The sequence below is a fragment of the Brassica oleracea genome, chromosome C6 (genome assembly GCF_000695525.1).
Source record: "Brassica oleracea var. oleracea cultivar TO1000 chromosome C6, BOL, whole genome shotgun sequence".
Lineage (NCBI taxonomy): Eukaryota > Viridiplantae > Streptophyta > Magnoliopsida > Brassicales > Brassicaceae > Brassica > Brassica oleracea.
Genome location: NC_027753.1, coordinates 13,964,609 through 13,989,604, shown reverse-complemented (window position 1 = coordinate 13,989,604; position 24,996 = coordinate 13,964,609). Strand labels below are relative to the sequence as shown.

Below are 24,996 nucleotides of genomic sequence, written 5' to 3'. Positions count from 1 at the left end.
TATACATTTGCGTGTGTATACACAGTATACATAATAATTGTGTGTTGGCATCTCAGAACTTTTTTTTTCTTTTTTTGTACTTGGCATCTCATAACTTCATAGAATTGAAGATTATATTTATTAATTATACGTAAAACATTGAAAGTTCTTACAATATATTTTAACTAAGAAAAATATATATTAAAAGTATAAAAGAGTAAAAAAAAAAAAAAGTATAAAAGAGTAAGAGATGAGTTTATAGAGAACTCACGAAAATTACATGTGACACTACTGAAATATGCATATTTATAAGTAATTCAATTATTTTAAATACTGAAGTAATCCCTTAAATGAATTGTATGAAAATATAATATTTTGTTGTTTAAACACATCTAACAATATAGATGTTACTTTATCAAAGGATCCAATTTCGGTTTAATTATAAGCTTTATAATAAATACATTTTTCTGGTGAATTTTTACCACAGCGAACAGAAAGTACGCTGTTGTAGATGGAGAAATATAATAGATTTTGAGAATCTATGTAATACATTTTTTTGTAAAAATAAAGTATTAAACCTGGGTCTAATAAAGACACAGACCTAATTTTCAGGTGGGAGGTGCATCTCAGGACAGGCCTTCTCCCGGTTTTCATACGAAATAAACATCATTAGAAATAAACCTTGGCCTCATGTGTTTATTACATGAGTGCCATTTCTTAGGTGGCATCACCTAAGCCACTCTCAATAGCTTTTTAAAATAACCCTTTGTGAACTAGAATATTTACAACCAAATGCCATTGGACATATACATTATATAATATACTTTATTTACAATTCGATCGGTTTTGGTACCTCTGCATTACAATCCGCTTTGACATACAAACCGGGACTTTATGACAGGCGTAGAATCTGATGCAATTACGGTTGAAAAAGGCAACAAATATATCTCGACATCTATCCAATGAATTTTAAAAGGGTGAGAGTGGTTCTTCAACATTTTTTTAAACGGTTTGTTATCCTATTTTTTTGAACATTTTTTGAATCCAACATTTTATGAACATTTGTTTACTAATATCAAATCATATTATAATCATACTTTTTTGAAACCGAGTCAACTACTTATGAACATTTCTATGCAACATTTTCGAAATTTCAACTACTTCTTTCGATGATCATTTCTATGCAACATTTCAAATCGCTTAATTGGTCAAAGTTCAAAGGAAACACAATAATAATGTAAGCATATAAAAGGAAACAGAATTACAAATAATCGAAATAATTACCTTAATCGAAAGAAGAATATTCCTGATTTATTTACGCTTGACCATCACGCCAATTTGAATCACGCAATAACCAAATAAGGTAAGTGGAATATATGGGATTAAAGAGGAGCATTAATATTGGTATCGTCTATTCAATTTGGCGTGGAGAGTAAAAAACCTATGTGATGTGTTGATATAAATAGGAGAGCAATTCGTATCCATCTCCTCACCATCCCTCTTTCTCTAAACTCCTTAAGCAACTGATACAAGCAAACACAAAAAAACATATGGCAGGTTTTAACTCTGTTGCCGACTTGAAACCCTTTAAGACCATGTGGAGAGTGAAAGTGAGCATTGTGAGGCTGTGGAAGCAATACTCTGCTGCTGGAGGTCTGACCATTGAGATGGTTCTCATTGATTCCAATGTAAGATCGAAACAATATGATTTCAATCAAATAATTATATTTAGTTATTCTAACATGTATCGTTTTTTTATGTATAGGGAGATAAGATCCATGCGAGTGTGAAGAAAGAATTGGTTAACCAGTTCGATCACCAGCTTGAGCAGGGGAAAACTCTGACTTTCACTAATTTCTCTCTGAATCATTCGGTTGGCTCATACCGGACGACAAACCATCTTTACAAGATCAGTTTGTTGGCCACAACGCGTGTGAGAAGTTGTGAGGCTTTGCCTGTAGGTTTAAATGGTTTTACACCCGTGAACTTCCAGGAAGTTCTTGATGGTAGTCTTAACCCCGAGTTTCTAATTGGTGAGGCCAGTTCATTAATATTATTTTGATTGCAACATTATTAACTTTTACATAGGTGTATTGTTGTGAATCATTAAAATACGTGTTTATAATTTTTTTTGAAAATTATATGTGATACAGATGTAATCGGACATGTTGTGGAAGTTAGCCATGTTGAAATGATTCACGTGAACGGAAAGGAAACCCAGAAGCTTTCACTTGAGCTACGTGATCTGGCGTAAGGCACCCTTATTTTTAAAAAATGATATTCATTTTTACATATATTTTTATGTCAGTATTTAAACATATGTCTTATAAAACTAAGAATTCAAATATATGTCTTCGTAGGGATGTCCGTCTTCCGATGGTCTTGTGGGGAAACTTTGCTTCGGATGTCACGAACGCTATACAGTTACGTGGTGAGGGTCGTGTGATCTTGGTGTTGAGATTCGGCAAGATTAAGGTTTGGAAAGGTATATTAAATGTTCACGTGGGTTTGGTTAATATTATAATTTTAATAGCATGGTTATTTTTGTTTGTAATCGTATAAGAGAAGCTTATTTGAATCTTTTAATTGTAGATGATCGTTCCGTTTCAAACGCTTACAATGTCTCTGATGTCCAGCTCAATCCCAACATGGCGGAGGTCGACGCATTTAGGGAAATGTAAGTTTTGCTTTAGGTGGTTGTAATATGGCAAAAACAATATTATAAATATTCATATTAAGGTTTGGAATTGCTTGTATTTGATGTAACTTATTATTCTAGGTTACCAGCTGATGAACTTCAATTGGCTATTGTTGAACCAAAGCCATTAACTGTGGCTTCTGGTGTCTCAGTGAAAGATGATTTTTTCATCCATACTCCAAGGAAAACCATCGCTGAGATGATTGAATGTCGTCAGGTAATATTAATAAGGAACACGATAGTAATTTAATGAGCACATGTTATAATTTTTATTCGACTTTAAATTATACTTTGCAATTTCCGTAGGTGGAGAAGTGTATTGTTATGTGCACCATTTCGGCCATTGAAACAGACATGGGGTGGTACTACTTAAGTTGTAAACCCTGTGACAAAAAAGTTATGTACATGCCCCCTCTTGTGGCCGGTGATCACGAAGATGATGACCTCCAGAGGTTTAAACTCTACTGCCCTAAGTGCAAGAGTTACGAACCTAAGCTCCTTCCAAGGTCAAAACATACATGTCTTCTATAACTTGTGATTAACTGATTGGTAATTATTTGAAATGCTAATCGAACAATGTATACTGTTCTTTTACATCAGGTACAAGTTGCATTTGGTTGTCCTTGACCATACCGGCAATTCCAAGTTTCTCCTATTTGACCATCTTGCTCTGCAGTTGGTCAATCAACCTTGCATTGAGCTAACCGTACCGATTACTGATGAGGTTATTGTTCTTTCCTCACTAAAGATGGAATTAATGTATTCATTTAAAGAGAAAACTTTATGACCAAGAACTTAATTTATATTGAAAATTGCTTTGGTTGATGGTTTAGGTACAGGACCCGGATGTTCTACCTCTGGCTTTGCAAAACCTGATTGGTAAGACCTATTTGTTCAAGGTTGAAATTATGCGAGAAAACTTTGTGTACAAGCATGACACCTTCAAAGTGAACAAGATAATCACTAATCTCGCTATTATCAATGAGTTTGACACACCCAAGGCCCCAAAGGTATATTCTCAAACGTTGTGAACTTATCAAAAATTGTTTATATTAAACTTTTGTGCATTACAAAAAGGAACCAAGCACGCAGATCAGTAGGGGCCATGAATATTCTGTTGTCTCCGACGCACCTGAGGTCAGTATAGGACTGTTCTTTAATTCACAAGGACTGTTATTTGTTTAATACTAACTGCGTTCTTTCTGATGTCCTCAGGGATCCTTAATGTTGTTGGAAGAAGGGTCGTCGCAGGAATGCTTTCCGAGTGATCTTACCCCTGCTAAGCGTCGAGGAGGACCTGCCGTGAATCTGGAGGAAGAGTTTGATCAGAACTCGGTTACAAAAACCAGCATCAGTACACGAGTGAAGAAGGAGAAGGTTGACAAAAGTGGCTAGGTTGTGAAACAATAAGATGATTTCTTAGAGGCTTTCGCTTTGTTTGGTTTTTTTAAACTTTATGCTGTTTCAGTTTATGTTTTCTAATCTTCTGGTTTTTGGATTTTTATATTTTTAACCAACGGTATTACTTTGCTGTATTACCGTTAAATTTTAATAGAAAGCCTCTTTTATTATTATAAGCGTCGGCTGTGGATCCTTTTTGGTGTCGGAAAAGAAAACATGTGTTTCCATTTAATCATATTAGCAAAAGAAGCTATTGTTTTCATTTAAAAAGGAAACTTGATGATCAAGTAAGAATGTATATTGTAATATACCTACCATTTAGAGTCTATTCACTATAACTTTCAAAGTTTAAAAAAACGGGATGGCAAATTGTGAAAACTGACCGAAAAGGAATTTCCGTTGCCATGAGTGTTACTATCCACTAAGGTAAGAAAACAATTTTTTATATCGTGGGTTACGACCAATATTGGTCCCGCAAACTATGTAGATTAAGGTTTATATATAGCTAGAGATGTCCAACATCTTTGAAATTGAAATACCTTTTAAATTCTCAACTATTTCTGACATGTTCGGGAATAGAATTTATATATCTCATTCAAATCTTTGATTGCCACCATGTCAATACGTAAAAAATACAAACCGGAATTATATTTAAAATATGGATACTGAATATTCTCAAGTTTAAAAAAAGTAATGAGTTAGGTTACGTAAAAGATCATTCAACTCATCGTATGTTTTAAATATTATATGTATATTTTCCTAATATTTTTCTGAATTTCCTAATAAGGCCGACTTAAGAGGGTTAATAACATTGATGGGATTTCCAAAATTGTTTTCGACCCCATTGGTGTTCCAGAAATTGATGCTTTACGATTGAGGTAATACATGCATTTACAGATTTTGTTAAATAATATTTTTAAAATTTCTACATGATCTCTTTTCTATTGCTCATAATAGGATTGCAAACGAAGACTTCTGAAGGTTGCAGTTTGGCAGCAGTTATTTTGTCTGAATGTTTAATTTTCTTTTGTTTTTTTATACATTGTTCTTTTAATATTTTATTAGACTATTGAGGATTTTTCATTTAATATTATATTTATAATTTACCCGCATGCAAACAAATATACAATTTAATGCTCATGACCATCGCGCGCATGTATTAAAAGTATAAAAAAGTAAAAAAAAAAAAAGTATAAAAGAGTAAGAGATGAGTTTATAGAGAACTCACGAAAATTACATGTGACACTACTGAAATATGCATATTTATAAGTAATTCAATTATTTTAAATACTGAAGTAATCCCTTAAATGAATTGTATGAAAATATAATATTTTGTTGTTTAAACACATCTAACAATATAGATGTTACTTTATCAAAGGATCCAATTTCGGTTTAATTATAAGCTTTATAATAAATACATTTTTCTGGTGAATTTTTACCACAGCGAACAGAAAGTACGCTGTTGTAGATGGAGAAATATAATAGATTTTGAGAATCTATGTAATACATTTTTTTGTAAAAATAAAGTATTAAACATGGGTCTAATAAAGACACAGACTTAATTTTCAGGTGGGAGGTGCATCTCAGGACAGGCCTTCTCCCGGTTTTCATACGGACGTATTCGCAGCCGTGGTGAGCAGAACAATGTGACTTAATTTCCGCAGCAGGAGGATCGGACACATTCTCGTCCACTACCACTGGACCTGAAGGCCCGCTCGAATTTACGTAATACATATACATAAGATACAAGGACAACAAAAGTAATTAAAAGTTACAAATAGTTGTGTAAGGAATATGACTTAGATGACTATACATAATACCGCCCTCGTTCATGGACTGACAGAGAGGAGAAAGAGAGACCTAAACCCGGAACCGCAAAGGCAGCCGCTTCAACCGTCATTCGTTTCTGAATCGCTTCGAGCTCAGCTCCTGCTTCTACAAACTCTTTCACCAGATTACGATAAAACCCTTTGATCTTCTTCACAAGCCTCACGTAGTGTAGTCTCAGCCATCTCAGCTTCATCTTCCTTACCATCTTCTTCAACGAGAATCCACCGCGTGGCACACCAAGACGCACCACCTGTGACTTACGACGGCGGATATGAATCTTTCGGCGACTCCTAGGCCACCGGACGGATGTTGCGAAGACGCGAGGATCCATCTGGTTAACACCTAATATTGAAGGAAGAAGAAGAAGAAGAAGAGAGAAAATGAGAGAGAGAGAGAGAATGAGATTGTTATGTTTAGAGAGAAACATTGAGAAACCAACACATATAGATATAATATAAAATACACATACATGTATTCTGTGTATAGACGTTTTAATTTTGGGTCAGTACATGTGAGATTTTATGTAAATTAGTATTTTTCAAGGTCTAAAATCTGAATGATAAAATACTATTTCAATGGTTTTTCTTAGTACATGCAGTTTTTTATATAGTGGATATGGCCTATGTACCACGACACTTCGACGTAAAACTCAACGGGACCACACATTAAACTCATATGTTTTGTTTCTGATTCTAATTAATTAGCCCATATAGATAAGTTAAAAAGACATCAAAGCTGTCTAAAAAACCTATTTTACGATCAAATGCAACTTTTTTTTTTTCGGTAACCGCGGGTTTCCGGCGATCGTGGTCAACCGACTATTCCCGCGAGACCATGGCACTCCACGTATTCTTGGGATTTAACCCTAGCCCGGGTGGCCAACGCGAATCGAACCTGCGGGGAGCGTATTGGTTCTGGGCCTCAACTACCTCTTGGCCAACAGCGTTGGTTGATCAAATGCAACTTCATAGTTTAGAAAATAATTTTGGAACAAAACAGCATGTTTTAGCAAAAAAAAAACAGCATGTTTCCGTAATCTATATTAGAAATTATCGGGTTGCAACATATTGAAACCTAGAGGATTTTTATCGATGAGAAACTATTATTAAAAACAAAAATATTAATAATTTAATCATATTAAACTCCTAAGTAACTGAACTATATATATCTTGAGTAACGGAACTATTATTAAAAACAAAATATTAATAATTTAATCATATTACACTCCTAAGTAACTGAACTATTAAACTACTATTTATGTATTTCATAAATATTTGAGGGTTTTTAGCTGGTATATCTCTTTTTATTGTAAACTATACTTCATATTAAGTATCATTTTAACATTTTTTTTTGTTACAAAAGAGTATTATTTTAGAATTTTAATGCAACTTTCAACTTAATATTAATTACAAATGCATTGATTTTATAAATAATTTCATTTATCTCAAATATTATTGGTTGAATATGTATAACTAATAAGAGATTAAATGCATTTCAATCATTTTTTTAATTTGTGTGAAAAATATCAAAGTAATATTCTTTATGAAATAGAGATAGTACTATTTAAAAATAAAACATTGTAGATGTTTTAGTATAACTACACCAATGAATAGGAAAATAATTAATTGTTAGATGTAACGCCATGGTGGATAGAAAATAGAATATAAAACAAACAAAAGAGAAACAGTTAAAGTGTTAAAAGTATATATGACCAGTTAGTTTGTCCAATAAAATATCAATTCGTACATTAGAAATGGGCAGGGCATTTTATGGTTTCTTTGTTCCCAATAATAGTGTAAAGGAAGGACCGAAGGAGGGCTTAGTTTAGAAAACTCATGTAGAGAGCATGAACTTGTTTTTTATGTCTTCCCTTTATGAATCAATCAAACATAGTTTTTTATTTTAAAACTTTAGAGATATACCTGGTTTCTTCATATGTTGGTCTATATGTTATTATAATCTATACATATTTCTGATAAAAAGAAAAAGCTCAATGATTGACTCAAGAGTGGCGGGTGGACTTATATATATCTTCCATTTTGGTCCACATTACTTGAATACTATAATTTATATGATACTTTTCCATATGGTAATAATATACTATCATCAGCAATTGCTTAGAAAACTGTTCGCGTTAAACTCGATTGATTGACTGTGTTAGTTAAGTATGCTTAACAAGAGTTCGAATAGTACTCATGTTTTTAAAATATAATGATTTCAGGTTAAAATAATTATTATGCACACATATAAATCCAACATCAAACTGATCAGTTAAATCATCAAAAAGGCAGATATACAAACCCCAAAATAATTGAACACAAAACCCATATGAGTGTCAGAGTTGTTATTTTGGGAGAACAGATCAATAATAAATAACATGGTCTTTGATGCATTGTCCAGAGTTGAGCATATATATTCGTACCATATTACTCCATTATTTTAATACCATATATCTATGTATATATAATGTTACGAGATGGTGATATATATATATATGGCATAAAAGTTGAATATTATAGTACTTGTAAAAGGGTCCAGTGACATATATAAGCTATGATGAAAGATGTTTACTTCATGCGCAAGAGATAAATAATGTAGATAAGTTTTTACGACATGACTACCTTACGTGTTCGTTTCCATAAGGCATGTGTGCTTGGGTCTTCGGGTCTGGCTCAGATCGAGTTTGAGTTTGGATCGGTTCTTTTCGGATCCAGATATTTCGAGTCCTAGAGATTTAGACTTAACTAGGTATTTGGAAATTTTCGGTTCGGTTTCGGATCGGTTCCTCTTGGTTCTGGATCGGTTCGGATCTATAATTAAAATACCTGTAAAATATCTGTAATTTTCAAGTCCATAGCGGGTTGGATTCGGATATTTATAATAAAAAAGATCTGAAACACCTCCATCAAAATTTAGCCAAAATCCCTCATATTATCTAAAATTTTACAAATAACTAAAAAAAAAAATTCATGAAATTTTTAAAAAAATAAACGGTAAATTTGACATTTAAATTTTCATATTAGTTGAAAATGTTATATAAATAATAATACATATTGCTAATAAAAACATTTCAATTAAATCATAAACTAAAATATAGAAAATAAAACACATGAAATCATAGTTTTAGATATTCCTCTTTTTAGGTCGGATATGAATCGGTTTTTACGGGTCGGGTCTATTTGGGTCGGTTCTTTTCGGATCCGCGTCTATTTGGATCGGTTCTTTTTGGTTATGGTTTTTTTGGGTAGAGCAATTTTCAATCGAACTAGGTACTTATAAAATTTTTGGTACGATTTCGGGTCGAGTATTTTTGGGTCGGTTCCAGCTCAAATTTTCGGATCCGAAAAAAATGTCCAGGCCTAGTCTCAATAATGGCACATATTTAGAACAGCTTCAACGGGACAACTTGAAAAAGTATCTTATAATTAAAAATAAAGAAAAATAAAATATTGAAAAATATTGAAAATAAAGAGAGAGAATAGCTTAAAATTTTTAATTAAGGGATTCAGAAACTCACTAGAAATTCAAATGTCAATTGTGTGTTGGTTTAACTTTAGAAGATGAATTATTTAACTATATTTTATTTTAAAATTAATATATATATATAAGAAATTCAAGCAGATTTTTACCATTAAAGCTGCTCTTACATAGCTCTATGAACTCATTTTGCTAACTATTCTTTTAAATGCGAGAGAATATCCTTATATATAAAGTTGGGTTTGCTTCTCCCATATGCTATCCACATAGGTGGACACATCACTAATTCGAGTCTTGAGAAGCCAACACGTGTCCCACCATTTTTGGACGGCCCAGTCTCCAGCATCTCTAACGCGCTTCGATCCATTTTTACGGTTCTTCCCACGTGGCCATGTTGCATCCACCATCCAGCTCCGCTTTTCTCAAATCCCACCACCGTCGAGCTTTTCTTCTTCCTCCACACCTTTAATCTTGAATTTTGAGACTGGAAAAAACAAACAAATCTGAGTATAAACAAATGAACAAAAATCTCTCAAACTGAAAAAAATGATTTGGAAATACAAATAAGAAGATTACAGAGAGGTGATGAACTAGAGTGGTGAGAACGAGTACGGCACACGACAAGCTTCAGCAGAGACACAGAAGAAGATGAGATAGAAAGAAGACGAGATTCATTAAATAAAACAGAGAAAAAAATAAACAAATCAGTAGACAGAGAAGAAACGTAGAGAAGAGAAAGAAGAAAAGAGAAACGTGTAATGAGAAGATAGAGATCTGAATCTGAAAAAAATGTGAAGAAAACAAGTTTATGGATCGTTTCTCAGTACACATAAAAGGACAAAAGAAAGAGGTTGAAATTGATTCTCCACCGTTAGATTAAAATTTAATCAATGACTATTATTAAATCTGACACAGTCCTTGCCATTTGTTATCAACCATTTGAATATAAAATCTAAGATTAAAATTTTATAATTTATACATTTAATTATAAAAGTATTTTCATGAAGAATAAAGTTTATGGTTAAGTTTATAGTTTAAAGATTAAAATTTTGTTTAAAATTAAGGGTATAAAGTTTTAAATTTGCGTTAAGAATTGTGTATATAGATATAACTTAGGATACTTAATAGAAAGGTTCAGAGATTTGTACTTTTTATCATGCAAATGTAATACATGCATTAATATGTATGTGAAGATTCTAATTTTCCAAAGTTACTTTCAGATTCTTGAGCGTGCTATATATTTTGAGATTTCAATTATTAGAAATGAAACATTTTTTTAGTATTTTTTCCGATGTTCCAATTTGTATTGTCAACTCACTTTTGCTTAGATGTTGTTTTGTTTTTTTAACTCATTTTTTTTGTTAATTTATATAGTTCTTATAATGTTTTTAATGGTTTTATTTAAGATATATAATCTAATTTCCAGACATAAAGAACATAGTAAAATTTTGAATCTTCTATTCTTGAATATTTTTAAAAATTAAACACAAAGAATGTAATCTTCTCATATAAAAGCTTTAGGATCAGTAGCTAAATCTAATTGGTCAAATATGCCACCTCGGTAAGCAAAATTCTCAACACCCAATTTCTTCCAACTTTTGAGATCTCCCATCAAAGTCACTTAAAATGGTGCATATGTTCAAGGCATAATAAAGTTGTAAGCAAAAAGAACCGGTGAATATACACACTTTCTACAATTTTAATTTAAGAAGATAGGCTAAAAAAGTTCATATGAACCACACTCAACAAGTACTTATATTTAATCGTCTCTCTATTACTTAGTCCGTTTACGTTTTCAAATAGTATTTAAATTATTCATCTACACAAAAAATATACATTGCATTTCTCAATAAATAATATTTCCTCACATAAATTCCTAATGGTAACTAAATATGTGACTCTCAAAAGTGTTGCAACTGTTCTAATAATAACTTCCTCATTTTAAACAAATCCCAACATCATCAAACGACTAAATACAAAATAACCACACCATTGGAAAACTATTACAAATATAATTATCTTATATCATAACTCTAAGTACTATTTTTGGGTCAAACACTACTTGTTAACTTAAAATTAGTTTTGTAAATAAAAAGATAAACACTATTCAACGTAATAAAATAGTTTTTATTATAACTTTCCGTCCGTAGGGCGGGCCGACCCTAATAGTAGATATATCACATGATAACTAGTGCAATGTATATGGCTAGACAAAATATCCGTAAATATTGGTTATCCGTAAATATTCAAACAAAAAAATTCGGATATTCATAACTCTACGAAACAAATATTAATATTAAATATCCATAAGAAACAAAGAAAATCACAAATACTAATAATTTTACGAACGGGTATCCAATCTGATCCGTTATATGCACATATACACATATATTTGAAAAAATATATATAAAATTATATTTTATGTAAGCTTTACAATATTTTTATTTATTAAATTAATTATATTAGTTACTATAATTTAAAAAAACCTAAATAATTTTTTTATTTTTGTAATCAAATATTTTTATTTTATATTATTTTTGGATATTTTATTTATTTTAAATTTTTTATTTTATTTTATGGATCAAGTCAGATATCTGGTTCAAATATAAAAACTTCAGATATCTGGGACATATACGAATCGAATCAGATCAGATAATTGATTATTTAAACGAAACAGATCAAATCACGAATCTTTCGAAAACCCGGATATTTGATCCGTGTCAACCCTATTATAAGATATATATATATATATATATATATATATATATATATCTTATATTATCTACGTGAGACTATAGACAGTCACCAAGAACATGATATATTTGACTTCTTGTCCTTTTATTTTGTCATCAAGTTCTTGTTATTTTCTGTGTGTGTCGAGAGTTGATATATACATATATCGCAGTTCGTCCCAGCCAGCTTAAACAATTGGTAAAAATGGCTGAGTCTTTTACATATATACATCTTGATTTGTTTTTTTGGTGTAATATACATCTTGATTTGGGATCCTTTTAGTTATCAAATGACACAAATCAAACTAGTGACGAAGCAAGAATAATTTTTTGAAAAAGAGGCAACGAAGCAAGAATAATAATTGACATAAATAATGTTATACATATGAATTCTTTATTCAACACGCTATATTATTCTTAGAAAAAGGTATGTTTCTCAGTTTCTGTGTTACGTTGCATGAGAGTTGAAAATCAGGTAAACAAATAGTTTCAAGATATGTATATCGCACTACCACAGATAGCGAAACAAGTAGGTCAACATTATTGAGTTTATACTATTATATCACTAATTAATGTGAAAGACTAATATGGTCTAAAACCTGTTATTCTTATGTAGGGATGCAAGAGTAATGTGGGACCAGAAAACTGGACGCTTAAGTGACTTTGGGTTTGTTTCCTTCGCAATCAGTAGGTTTTGTATTCTTCAGTGCATGAGTGAATGTTTGTTTAGCTCTTTATATTTGATTTAAATTGTTCAAATGAATTTGCAGGATGCCGAAACGGCAATAAATGAAATGAATGTTTAGAATAAATCAAAAGGCAGCTATTGTGAACTTTGGTTTCTTGATGCATATATTGTAAGGATGCTTTTGCAGTGTTCTGTGTGTTTGCAGCTTATCAGTGATGAATTGTTGGGAGTTTACATGTCTTTTTGGCTGATTAGACTTTTGATATAGTTTTGTCAGTAGTATAATCTACGTTTCCTTGACCTCATCTCAGGTAAAATGGTTAAGTAGTAGACAACTCAGATGCAACTGGGCGACAAAAGGTGCTACTTTTGGCGAGGACAAACATAGCTCTGATGGAAAAAGTGTCGTTGAACTTACAAAGGGCGCAGCGGATGGTAGAGAGATCTCAAACTAAGAAGCTCCTGAAAACAATCCTCAATATACCACTGTGCATGTAGGAAACCTTGCTTCAGAAGTAAGTTGTCAACTTTTTAGGAATCTCTCTTTATAAACACAAAGAGACAACTTTTGGTGGTTTTTTTGGCATGTCGTGTGAGTTGTCAGGTAACTCAGCTTGATCTACACCGCATGTTCCATACACTTAGCGCTGGAGTGATTGAGGAGGTCGGTGTTCAGCTAGACAAAGGCTTTGGTTTCACCGGTTTTCACCTAAACCCATCTCCATGTTTATTTGATTATTAATTGGGGAAGCAAACCAACTCCAATAGGCACAGCCTCAAACCCACTTCCCCCACCAGTCCCGGTGTCAGCAGTGCCAGTTCCTGGTCTGTCTCCCGTTGACCTCTTAGCCTATGAGAGGCAACTTGGTCTAGCCAAGATGCATCCCCAGGCTCAGCATTCTCTAAGACATGTCAATGTAGCTGGAGCAAGTGCAGCTATGTCGGAAGGTGGCTATCAGAATGTAGCTGCGGCACATCAGCAGCTCATTTACTATTCAGTAATAAACTCACTCTGGTCTCTTCACTCTGTGATGCCTTATTTTCTCTTCTACTTAATTATATTTTTTTATCATTTTCGACACCTTGTTCAGAGTCTCATGTATGTGTCTCTCATTTAAAGCCGTTGATTCTATTGCTTAGGTTGTAAGCTATGATGCGTCCGCGAGGATTGTAAGCCAAGCAATAAAAATAACATAGAATAAAAGGGAGTTTTGTTTGGGGTTCCAAATTTTGCTGGGGTCTAGACATGTTTGAGAGGGAGTACGTAGTATTGTATTTTGTATAAAAACTTATGTACAAATTTATTGTTATTTACATAATTACATGCTTAGGTTATTAATAATATTATATACAAACCCGTAGCACTGTCTCTCTTTCTCGTCGTTTTCAACGGTCCAATGCGCATGCGTTGATCACAATCCTGTAGTTTCGTATAAACACAAAGCAAATGAGACTATATGTAAGGCAATGTTGCAGTTATATAAGAGACTTATAATCAAAACAAGGTGACGGAGTTGATTATATTAACCATTCATAAGAAGTGAGACTTGCGGCATCGGTTTCACCGGCCGAAGGGACTTTCTCGGCGCTGAATGGTCCAAAGTTATCACATGGTGTTCCCGCTGCATAGATAGTTTATAAACCTTTTCATTTTTGTTCATAGAAATAAAATTATACTAGTATAAGATAAATATGAATTGACCTTCGTAAATATTTATAGAACATACCATTGGTTTACTCTTTAAGACATAACAAAGGTTTATACTATATAGGTACATATGACGAACATAAATAAAAATATTCATTCTTTTGTTCTTTAATTTAACATTAACATGCTTTAAAAAACTATTTAAAATCTATCATTGCGTAACACCTTGAAACCATTCAAAATGAATACAATGGAAATAATCACTCGTCTTTTTAACATTTTCTTTTGTGTAGTTTTAGAGGAAGGAGGAGAAATAATTACGGGTCAAAGGCGTCCCCGGGTTGATGCTTGACACGGTCGGAGAATCCGGAAGAAGACCGGGATCCATCTTCAATTTCCTGAGTCCACAGACATTGTTATTCGCCTTGGTAATGCTGGATAGAGGAGATCGGACGGTGGATAAAGAATGAAGCTTTCTCAATTTTCCAAGACCACTTTCCGGCGCCGGTCCGGCCACCGTATCATCCCACAGCTTGTGTAGGAACCCCATCCGATCAAAATGTTATCCAAAAATATAACTACAATATATTATATTTTTTACAAACTATTTGGGGTTTTTATATTATTGTCTCTATCTTCTTCTGCAAGGAAAATGGTTTTATAGAGGTAGAGAGGTAAGGGAGAAAGAATATATTTAGTGAGGTTAATTATTAGCTTTACCTTAATTAAGGGTGTTTTAATTATGGATACATATGCTGACTAATCAAATACATGTTTCTTCCTAAGGTTTTTCTCTAATCTCATTGTACTTTTAGACATGGCGAATATTTTCTAAGGAGGTTTTGTGTCTTCTTGTTTCTAAGAAAACATAAGTTTCAGGACACTCAAGTTCAAAGTTTTGTTTTTTTATTTGCCAATTGTTTCAGACAAGATAACATAACAACAACAACAACAACAACAGCAACAGCATGATGATGATCAGAGTTCTACATTTACACATCCCATAAAGCACAACAGCAACATCAAATCCTAACCCAGCAATCTAGAGACGTTTTTAATCATTGCAGTATTACAATAAAACATTTTGTGTGTTCAATTGTCAGCTACTTACATCGCCATTATTCTTGACATTACGATCATCATCATCATCATTGATCCTTGGCTTGCTCCTCTCCTCCTCTCGATGGTTCTGAGTTATCTCCATCTGAGTTTTCAAGAACTGCATTCTCTGCAACTCCATCTCTTTAACGAACTTCATCCTCTCCTTCTCCAACTCCAACATCAGCTTCAGCTTAGCAGTCTCCGCCTTCTCGTACGCCTCGGTGAATCCAAGAATCGCCTTCGCCACATCTCCAACTCCACTCCCTCCTAACTCATCCATCTTCAACCGCTTCGACACCAGTTGCGACGGTGGTGGTGGTGGGAGACTCTCAGCTGAGTCAGGAGGAGAAGCCTCAGGCTCAGGATCAGACTCAGACTCAGTCTCGGAAGCACTCCGTTTCCTAAAATGCCACTTCATTGAATCAGAGCCTCTCTTCAAAACCGTTCCTTTATTACCCTGACGTCGTCCCATTGGAGCCTTGCCGCCACCAGCACCGATCAAAGCCTCGAGCTTTTTGAAGAAAACCCATTTGCTAGGCCCATCACCAGAAGCGACCTTGGCCTTCTCTTGCTTATACTTCTTCTTCACCGTATCGATCCTGTTCTTACACTGAACATCGGTCTTGAGATACTTGCATTGACGGCTCTCGTTCACCACCTCAGCTACTTCCTTCCACTGTTGCTGCTTCAACGTCCCCTTCCCTGGCTCCGAGAATCGTTCCCCCCACGCCTCGATTAGAACCTTCGTCGCTTCTTCGCTCCAACAATCGTCTCTCCCTCCTCCGCTTCGTCCGTTTCTGCTACCTCCGACAACGGAAGGAGTGTGAACCACTAAAGCTAACGCGTTTCTCGAGGGAGATTGAGGCGGTTTCGTCGCAGAGGCCACCGTGACGTCGCTGGTAGGTAAAATCGGAGGAGGAGAGGAAGGTGCTGGTGACAAGGAATCTCCAGGAGATTTTGGCGACCGAGTCTCGTCTTCTTCCTCCATGTATTTTTCAGATCTGAAGTTGTTTGGGAAGATCTGAGATTTTTTTTTTTTTCTCACCGGCGAAGGGATAAGGTCACCGGATGCGTCATCTCCGTTAATTGACCCGATATGTAAATTGACGAAATGGCCCTTCACATTTTCCATTAATAACATAACGAGATATAAATATAATTGAGACGTGTATATTAGAAAATATTACATTCGAAGACAGTTTCTGGGTTTTAACCACAGTTCGGTTTCCACTCGTAAGACACTTTTTCTAAATTAAGCCCACTAAGCCCGCTATCATTTTTTATATTCTAAGTTTGAACTGATTTGTATTAAAATAACAGATACAATGTTATTCAAACATAGATTTAAAAAAATACTTTGAAATCAAGTGTTATTGAACTTGTTATTTTATAATACACTCTGAAATCCATTGTTATTGAACAAAATTTAAGTTATAGATTTTAAAGTGCTTTAAGTGTTTCTAGAGTGTTTAAGAGGAGTTCTTTAGTAGGGGTTATTAGTTGTTGTATTTTAATGGATTTGAAAATCCGAACTATATCTAGTGTTATTGGTTCTATGATTTTCAAATCTATATTAAAATCATGCGTTAATGGTTTAATGATTCATAAATTCTGTATCAAATCAAGTGTTATTCAATCGTACAGATTTATTAATATATTTGATTTTATAATGGATTTGAATGGATTTGTTTGGATTTTTTAGTTAGAAAAATAAAAATCCAAATCCTATGGTTTTATATGGGATTCTAGAGTTATTTAACAAAAATCACACCAAATTCTCAGATTTTTCTACGATCATTCGAAAACTTATTAAAAATCAAATCAGTTCCAATTTCAGATTCAATACACCCCTGACTACTTTGGTTTCTATTTAACGCAACTTGAAAAAAGAAAACATTATTTTATTAACTAGACCACATCTGATTTGACACATTTCTACTTCTAATTTTAGAGTAATTTGAACTGTTGGATTTATTGATCTAATTGCAACATGAAAGATACAGATTTCATCTATTACAAAACATTAGGTGCTTGTTTCCTTGTCTATAATCATCAACGACACAGAGACATAAAAAAAAAGACGATGGAGAGGTAGACGACGCCGACGGAAACGACTACGGTGACGACAACAGCAACAGCGGCGGAGACGATGACGGTGTCGACGATTGCATAGACGACAGAGACGTTACGATGGATACGTAAACGTAATTTACATGCTAGATTCATAAGTTTAAGGTATAAACCGTAAAAAAAACTCAGAAATTATGATATATGTCAAAACAGTAGCCATTAAAAGGTTGCAGAGAACTTAAAAGCTTTATGAGGAAGATGAAGAAATTTACAATTATGCCATTTAGCAAAAAATGCAAAAAATATTATATGGTTCCACTTGACCACAGCTTCATCTTAATATTTTTTCTAAGCATCATTTAATATACATAACATATCATAGATTAAGAAAATCATGAAAACAAAAGTGTATATTCTTATGTATAAATATATTAATTCTAAAATTAATTCCTGTATAATTTCTGGAAAATTAGTTTAAGCTAAGTCCGGATTGATCACATTTAGGTACAAATCGGTTCTTTCAGATATCAAGTTTTTGTGTTTTGGAATTAGGTCTTCGAGTTTATGACCAATTTTCAGATATAGAACACATTCAGATATTTACCCTGGTCTAATTGGATTTACGATCCTTTTTTGAGTCGATTCTTCTGGATCAGATATATTTCACAGCCTAGTAAAAATCATTAAATCATGAGATATGAAGATGGAGCGAATAGATTTGTCTATATAAAAACTAAAAAAATGGTAAGAATTATAGAAATGCAATATATACATCTAAATGGAACCTTGGATAATCTAAATTAACTAAATAGGATTCTCTAAATCATTCAAATCATTGGACATTATTACTTGTAAAATATACATTTGAACTCTGGTATATGTGATTTTTTTTGTGAAACGGTGTACATGTGGACAGTAATAATATGTGTACACTGTGTTTCATCTTCTTCTTCATTTAAATGTACTTCACTTGTTTTCAAGATTAATTTGAGAAAGGCGTTATGCACATGTACATATAAATTTTGTAAAAAAGATAGAAATTGTATATTCATTTTATTTCGGTGTCCACGAAGCTATATTGTACACATGTACATTAAATATATATGATATCCACATGTACATTGAAATATATAATGTTTTTCTAATTATTTTTTAAAAGTAATATTTATCTAATTATTAAATGGCTTCAAAAGTTATAGTTTCATTTCTTTTCTGCACATTCAAAAGTACATTGAAATAAATTTTGTGTACATTCAAAACTGTAGTTTCATTTCTTCAAAAGTTATAAATTTTGTAAAAAAGATAGAAATTGTATATTCATTTTATTTCGGTGTCACGAAGCTATGTTGTACACATGTACATTAAATATACATGATATCCACATGTACATTGAAATATATAATGTTTATCTAATTATTTTTTAAAGTAATATTTATCTAATTATTAAATGGCTTCAAAAGTTATAGTTTCATTTATTTTCTGCATTTTGTAAAACTTAGTAATATGTTTGTGATATTTCTATAGGTGATTACTTGTCTTTTGCCTGATAATATACATTTTGTACATGTACATCACTGCACAAGTTTTACCGGTGTACATGTGGATAATAAAATTTTGTGTACATAATATCATATACATATGCTTACATACATATATCATTACAACAATGTACACAATAAACGAATCATGCCCCATGGAAAAACATCGGTGTGCTTATTTGCATATAATTAGGGTTAAAATGTACATTAATAAGTGGGGCAAAATAAAAAGGACATTTTTGTAAATCCGAAAGTTTGTAGTCAAAAATGAAAAAAAAAAATTGAAGGACCAAACGTACAAAAACTAGAAATTTGACTATTGTTGTTCTGGATCTTTTACTCTATGACGGAAAGACGGAGAGGATGATGCACCAAGTTTTCGGACGATCCACAATCATCTGAGCGCGGCGGAGGTGATTCTTCGATGACTAATAAGGCAGCGGAGTGGTGATTGCCGTAGGAGCTCGCCGTTACTCGAAATGACAGAAGGTGTGGCTGTTTGGTGCTCGTAGTACAGATCCAGCCCTAATTTGGTGTCTAGTTAGAAAGACGTAGATGGTGGTCGGAGAGATTCGTTACATTGTTGGGAAGAAGATGATGAATTTAATAAAATAAAAGGCAACAAAAAAAAAATCGTCTTTAGTTTCTTCATTTTCTTTTGCTATTAAATCCATTATTTTCTATATTTCTCATAAAATTTCTCTACCATTAAAATCGTTTTTGTGTTACATAGATAGAAGGAAAATCAGATTACAATTATAGGACCCATTTTGTTAGAAACAAAAAGAGAAGGAAAATAAGATTAAAATTGTGGGACCCATTTTATCAGAAGAATAAGTTTAGTTAGCTAACAAAAAACTACCTTAGGAGTAATAATTGTCCTATAGTGTAAAAGAAACTCAGAAACTGCCATATAGTGTAAATCACTCTGTATATTATCGTCGTATTTTGGTAATTTATTATTACTGCCAAGGTACTATGGTACTATTACCATTTGAATTGTTTTTTTAAATAATATTTTGATGATTTTATATAATTATAATATGTACAGTGAATTTAATTAAAATACCCAATATTTTTTTTTCTAAAATTATGATGTTTGAATTTATATTTTTAACTAAAAAATGTACACGTTAAAATCACCATAAATGTCTTTAAATCTACTATCTAAAACATTTCATTATCTTTTAAGTAACTTCTTAAAATTCAGATTTGAATAATAATATATTTGTCATCTTAGTACTAAGTCATTTTGAAGATTACTTCAAATGTCACTTTAAATATATCCCCTTAGTTTTTCTTCTTCTTTGTTACGTTAGATACATTGGCATATTGGCTAAATTAGTCTACTATATGTGACAAAAGTGGAAAAGTATATTATTATACATATGATTTTCTGTATGCTGTATCTATTGTTTGCTTAGATACTTATAAAGAAGCCATGGAATGTAAAGAAAGAAAGTTTTGGAAAGGAGCAGCTAGAGAGAAAATGAATTCACTCGAGAAGAATGGCACGTGGATTCTAGTTGAACGACCAAAGAATCAGAAACTTGTTGGATGCAAATGGATCTTTAAGCTGAAACCAGGAATAACTGGAGTGGAAGATAAGCGATACAAAGGAAGAGTAGTCGCCAAGGGATATTCACAAAAGGAAGGAGTTGATTACAAAATATTTTCTCCGTTTGTGAAACATGTTTCAATTCGAATTCTTCTATCAATAGTTGTGAATCTTGATTACGAATTGGAGCAAATGGGTGTGAAGACAGCATTCTTAAATGGAGAGCTAGATGAGAGGACCCTTATGGAACAACCCGATGGTTTTGTGAAAAAGGGAGATGAAGACAAAGTTTGTCTGTTGAAGAAATCTCTTTATGGCCTGAAGCAGTCACCAAGACAATGGAACTTGAAGTTCAATAGCTTTATGCAGAAGCTTGAGTTTCAGAAAAGCAAGTTTGATTTGTGTGTGTACATGAAGGACGTGAACACTAAAAAGGCAGTATACTTATTGTTGTATGTAGATGATATGTTGATTGCTTCGGGAAACCCTAAGGTAATTCAAGCTCTAAAGGACAGTCTGAGCAGAGAGTTTGAAATGAAAGATTTGGGAAAGGCTTCCAGAATCTTGGGGATGGACATCATTCGTGATAGAGAGAAGGGAATTTTAGTACTATCTCAACAGAGGTATCTGGGGAAAGTACTAAGAACTTTTGGAATGTATGAGGCTAAGTCTGTTGTCACACCTACGGCCTCACACTTCAAATTGAAGAGTCTACATCCGAAAGAAAGAGCTGAAGAGTTTGAATACATGAAGAATATCCCGTATGCGAGTGTCGTGGGAAGTTTGATTTATGCAATGGTTGGTTCGCGTCCAGATTTGGGATTCGCAGTTGGTTTAGTCTGCAGATTTATGTCACACCCGAGCATAGAGCATTGGGAAGCAGCTAAATGAATTCTTAGATATGTGAAAGGAACCTATGATCTGTGTTTGACCTTCAGGTGAAGCTCAGATTTCAGTGTTGAAGGGTCTTTAGATTCTGATTATTCTACAGATTTGGAAAAACGAAGATCAGTTTCAGGATTGTTTTCAAGCTTGGTGGAAATACTATGTCATGGAAATCCGGACTACAGTCAGTTGTAGCTCTTTCAACCACAGAAGTCAGGTACATGGCTCTGACTCTGGCTGTGAAAGAAGATATTTGGTTAAGAGGGATTTGCACATAAATGAGATTTGAGCAAAGCAGTGTAAGGATACACTGCGACTCTCAAAGTGCAATTGCATTATCCAAAAACACAGTTCATCATGAAAGAACAAAGCATATGGACACAGAGTTTCATTTCATCAGAGATATAGTAGCTAAAGGATGGGTTACTCTATCTAAGATTCATACGTCTATCAACCTAGCGGATTTCTTGACCAAAACGATACATGGTTCTAAGTTCCAGCTCTGCCGTGAAGGTCTGAATGTCGCCTGAGTGCGACTGTGGCTCCGGGTAACTCCAGATTGCATCTCGCAAAAGTAAAAGAGGGGATGAAGTCAGTGTCAGAAGACTAAGCTGATACTATCAAGACTTCATAAAGATGCAAGTATACTCAGAAAGAAAACTAAAGATGGAGTTACCTGAGAGAGTTGAAGCTATCACGAAAGTGAGGCTTCAGGTGGAGCATCTGAAAGGGCGAATCAGTTTGCAGAGGAGGACAGTTTCTTATTCAGCTGGTACTCCGAAGTAGTAAGTCGTCAAGGTAGAAGTTATGAAATAAGAAAGAAGATTTGAGTCAGAACTGTTACTGACGTGATAGAGTCAAATCTTGGAAGGAGACGTTACCTGTGAGTTACATGCAAAGGGTTCTTTAACTGGTGACGTCGTAAATCGTCATGAGGGAACATGAATCACAGAAGAGGAAGTGGTTAGTCTTGAAGATTTACAAGGAAGACGGAGAGTTTCTCAAGCTCGTTGTGAGTTGAAAAGGAATCGAAGGAGAAGACGCTTACGGAAATGGCTATTCAGATGAAGATTTGAATTCATCAGAGTAACGGTAGATCGGAAAAGGAAAGGTTGAGGCAGAGGTTCATCGTTTGGAATCTTTAGGGAGAGAAGCGGCGGCATGAGAGAAAAAGAACAACACTTTGTCTGAGGGTTTCTCGAAAGTTGTCCAAAGTCAAAGATGTGGAGTTTTGTTAAATGGGCTTCGACTTCGAACCAGCCCAAGATCATCTTCGCGTACTTAAGCTCTTGAACACGTTTCCTCTTCGATTGGGCGATGTGTAACTAAAGCCCAGTTGACAGCTCGGAGCGTCTTGACGGTTAGGCCGTTATAACAAGCTGCTGAGTCAGCAATATCTTCTACGCGAGCTCACACCTGCAAAATAGAGAGCAGAAGAGTGGGAGAGAAAACACAGAAGAAAGAGAGAGATTGAATATCGAAAGGAGAGAGTCTTATCTCGAGATAGAAGAGCAACGAATCAGGCGAAGGAGAATCCACAGTTGCTTCTATTGAGAATCCGATTACCAGTGGTATATTTCGGAGTGTATGAGTTCATAGCGAGACTTTGTATCGATCAAAAGAGCTATAGTGAAAGCTTGAGAGTTTCGATCTCTCCCCAAACAGTAGGCAACGAAGTCTGGGTAAACAATCTTGTTGTTCTTTACGTTTTGAGCACATGTGTATCACGATCGAATCGAATCAAACATTAGATCAAAGATAGGATCGTAACTGAGATTGAGATCAAGCGTAATCGTATAATCAACAACTTGTATTAATTGTATGCACTCAGGAAAGAAAAAGTCTGCCTTCGCACCCTTTTCGACTACCCGCAAATAATGAAAGAAAAAAGTATACAAGGGCAAAATAAACACTATGACAAAAAGCCTCTACTGGATGCCAATAATCAAGGGACACAGGTTATTCTTATTACTTACTTCCAAGAATCTATACTATTAAAATAGAAGTCATGACTTTTTTCATGTGTGATTTTTTTATTTGGACCATCTTTAGAAAATTTATTAAATTGTACATAACTTAATTATAATATCTTTTAATATCTTTATTTTTATTGAAATACTAATAAATATCATAAAGAAATGTATCTAACAAATCTACAAATATCTTTAGAATATTTTTAAAATATATTTTCGAAATTAGTTATTTAAAATTTTAATTATCACAAAGTATAATTACAAACTAAATTTTAGTTTAGTTTTGATTGTAAACAAAAATTAATAATGATAAAAAATACATTTAATAATATTTTAATGATAATAATTTGGGCAATTTTCTCAAATAACCTTTTGTTAATTTTTTGTCACAAAAATAGCCAGACAATGACCAAAATAACCCTCTTTTATTTTAAATTTTGAATTTTTATTTTATTTTTTTAAATTTAAAACCCTATCCCCAAAATTTCATCACTTAACTTTAAACCCTAAGTTAGAATAGTTTATCCTAGGGTAAAACTGTATTTTTACCCTGTGATAAAACTTATTTTAGTCATTTTCTTCATTGAGTGCTATTTTTGTGAAAATAAACTAAAAAAGGCTATGTTAGGAAATTTCTCTAATAATAATTTCAAATTGAATTTATTTTCAAAATTAAATTTAAGAAATATTTTAAAAGATGGTTTAAAGATATTCATTTATATTTCTAATTTAAAAATAAGTATCCCTCATATATTATTTGAGGATCTTTTAAAAAGTTATAACTTCAATTTTGTATTAATTACAAAATCAACTTTGCTTAGGTGTCATCCTTAAATATCACCTTATTGCTGATGTGTCATTCTAAGAAAAACTTTCCACAAACTTTAGTTTAACTAGATTTTTTACTCGCGCTACACGCGAGTCTGTATTAATAATTTAATTTAGGTTTATAATAACTTAAAAACTAATTATTAATTTATTTATATAATTTCATATCTGAAATATGATTTGTTGATTTATTATTTATGTTTATTTATAATTATACCATCTTATTAGCTATTTAGTTATTTGTATTTATAAATGTATTAATTATGTTTATAAACATATTCAGAATTTTTGAAAATACTAATTTGTATTTTAAAATATTATAGAAATTGCTTGATGCATGTAAACTTGTAATACAATATATTTTATCATACATTTTACATATATTATATTTGTATAACATAAATGATTAAACTATATGCATAATATCTAATTTTGCTTTTTACAATTAATGTGTGATTGTTATACATATATATGAGTTAGTATAATATTTAGATTTAAAATTTAATCATTATAAATATTTTGATGAACTTTAGTTAATATTAAACTGCTTTTGTAAGATAATATAGAAAGTAAAGTAAATATAATGAATT

The 24,996-nt window shown here is 32.9% G+C and overlaps 4 protein-coding genes and 1 pseudogene across 4 annotated transcripts; 2 read left to right on the top strand and 3 right to left on the bottom strand.

Moving 5' to 3' along the window:
- The first annotated feature begins 1,529 nt into the window (after positions 1 to 1,529).
- On the top strand, positions 1,530 to 4,072 carry LOC106299823 (replication protein A 70 kDa DNA-binding subunit C-like). The gene is made up of 11 exons (XM_013735828.1): positions 1,530 to 1,667; positions 1,745 to 2,012; positions 2,133 to 2,229; positions 2,340 to 2,464; positions 2,572 to 2,656; positions 2,759 to 2,894; positions 2,984 to 3,183; positions 3,278 to 3,401; positions 3,511 to 3,704; positions 3,775 to 3,814; positions 3,893 to 4,072. Exons 1-11 carry the CDS (start codon positions 1,530 to 1,532, stop codon positions 4,070 to 4,072), a joined length of 1,587 nt encoding a protein of 528 aa, XP_013591282.1.
- Positions 4,073 to 5,860: 1,788 nt separating this feature from the next.
- On the bottom strand, positions 5,861 to 6,249 carry LOC106299666. The gene has a single exon (XM_013735721.1). It carries the CDS (start codon positions 6,237 to 6,239, stop codon positions 5,886 to 5,888), a length of 354 nt encoding a protein of 117 aa, XP_013591175.1. The 5' UTR covers positions 6,240 to 6,249; the 3' UTR covers positions 5,861 to 5,885.
- A 4,686-nt stretch (positions 6,250 to 10,935) lies between these two features.
- Positions 10,936 to 13,948, top strand: LOC106297543 (annotated as a pseudogene).
- Positions 13,949 to 14,066: 118 nt separating this feature from the next.
- LOC106299355 lies at positions 14,067 to 15,086 on the bottom strand. The gene is made up of 3 exons (XM_013735462.1): positions 14,775 to 15,086; positions 14,334 to 14,427; positions 14,067 to 14,225 (listed from the first exon to the last, which is right to left on the bottom strand). The coding sequence occupies exons 1-3, from the start codon at positions 15,001 to 15,003 to the stop codon at positions 14,192 to 14,194; spliced, it is 357 nt and encodes a 118-aa protein (XP_013590916.1). The 5' UTR covers positions 15,004 to 15,086; the 3' UTR covers positions 14,067 to 14,191.
- Positions 15,087 to 15,337: 251 nt separating this feature from the next.
- Positions 15,338 to 16,667, bottom strand: LOC106296471 (trihelix transcription factor ASIL1-like). The gene has a single exon (XM_013732604.1). The coding sequence runs from the start codon at positions 16,540 to 16,542 to the stop codon at positions 15,553 to 15,555; it is 990 nt and encodes a 329-aa protein (XP_013588058.1). The 5' UTR covers positions 16,543 to 16,667; the 3' UTR covers positions 15,338 to 15,552.
- Positions 16,668 to 24,996: the final 8,329 nt, after the last annotated feature.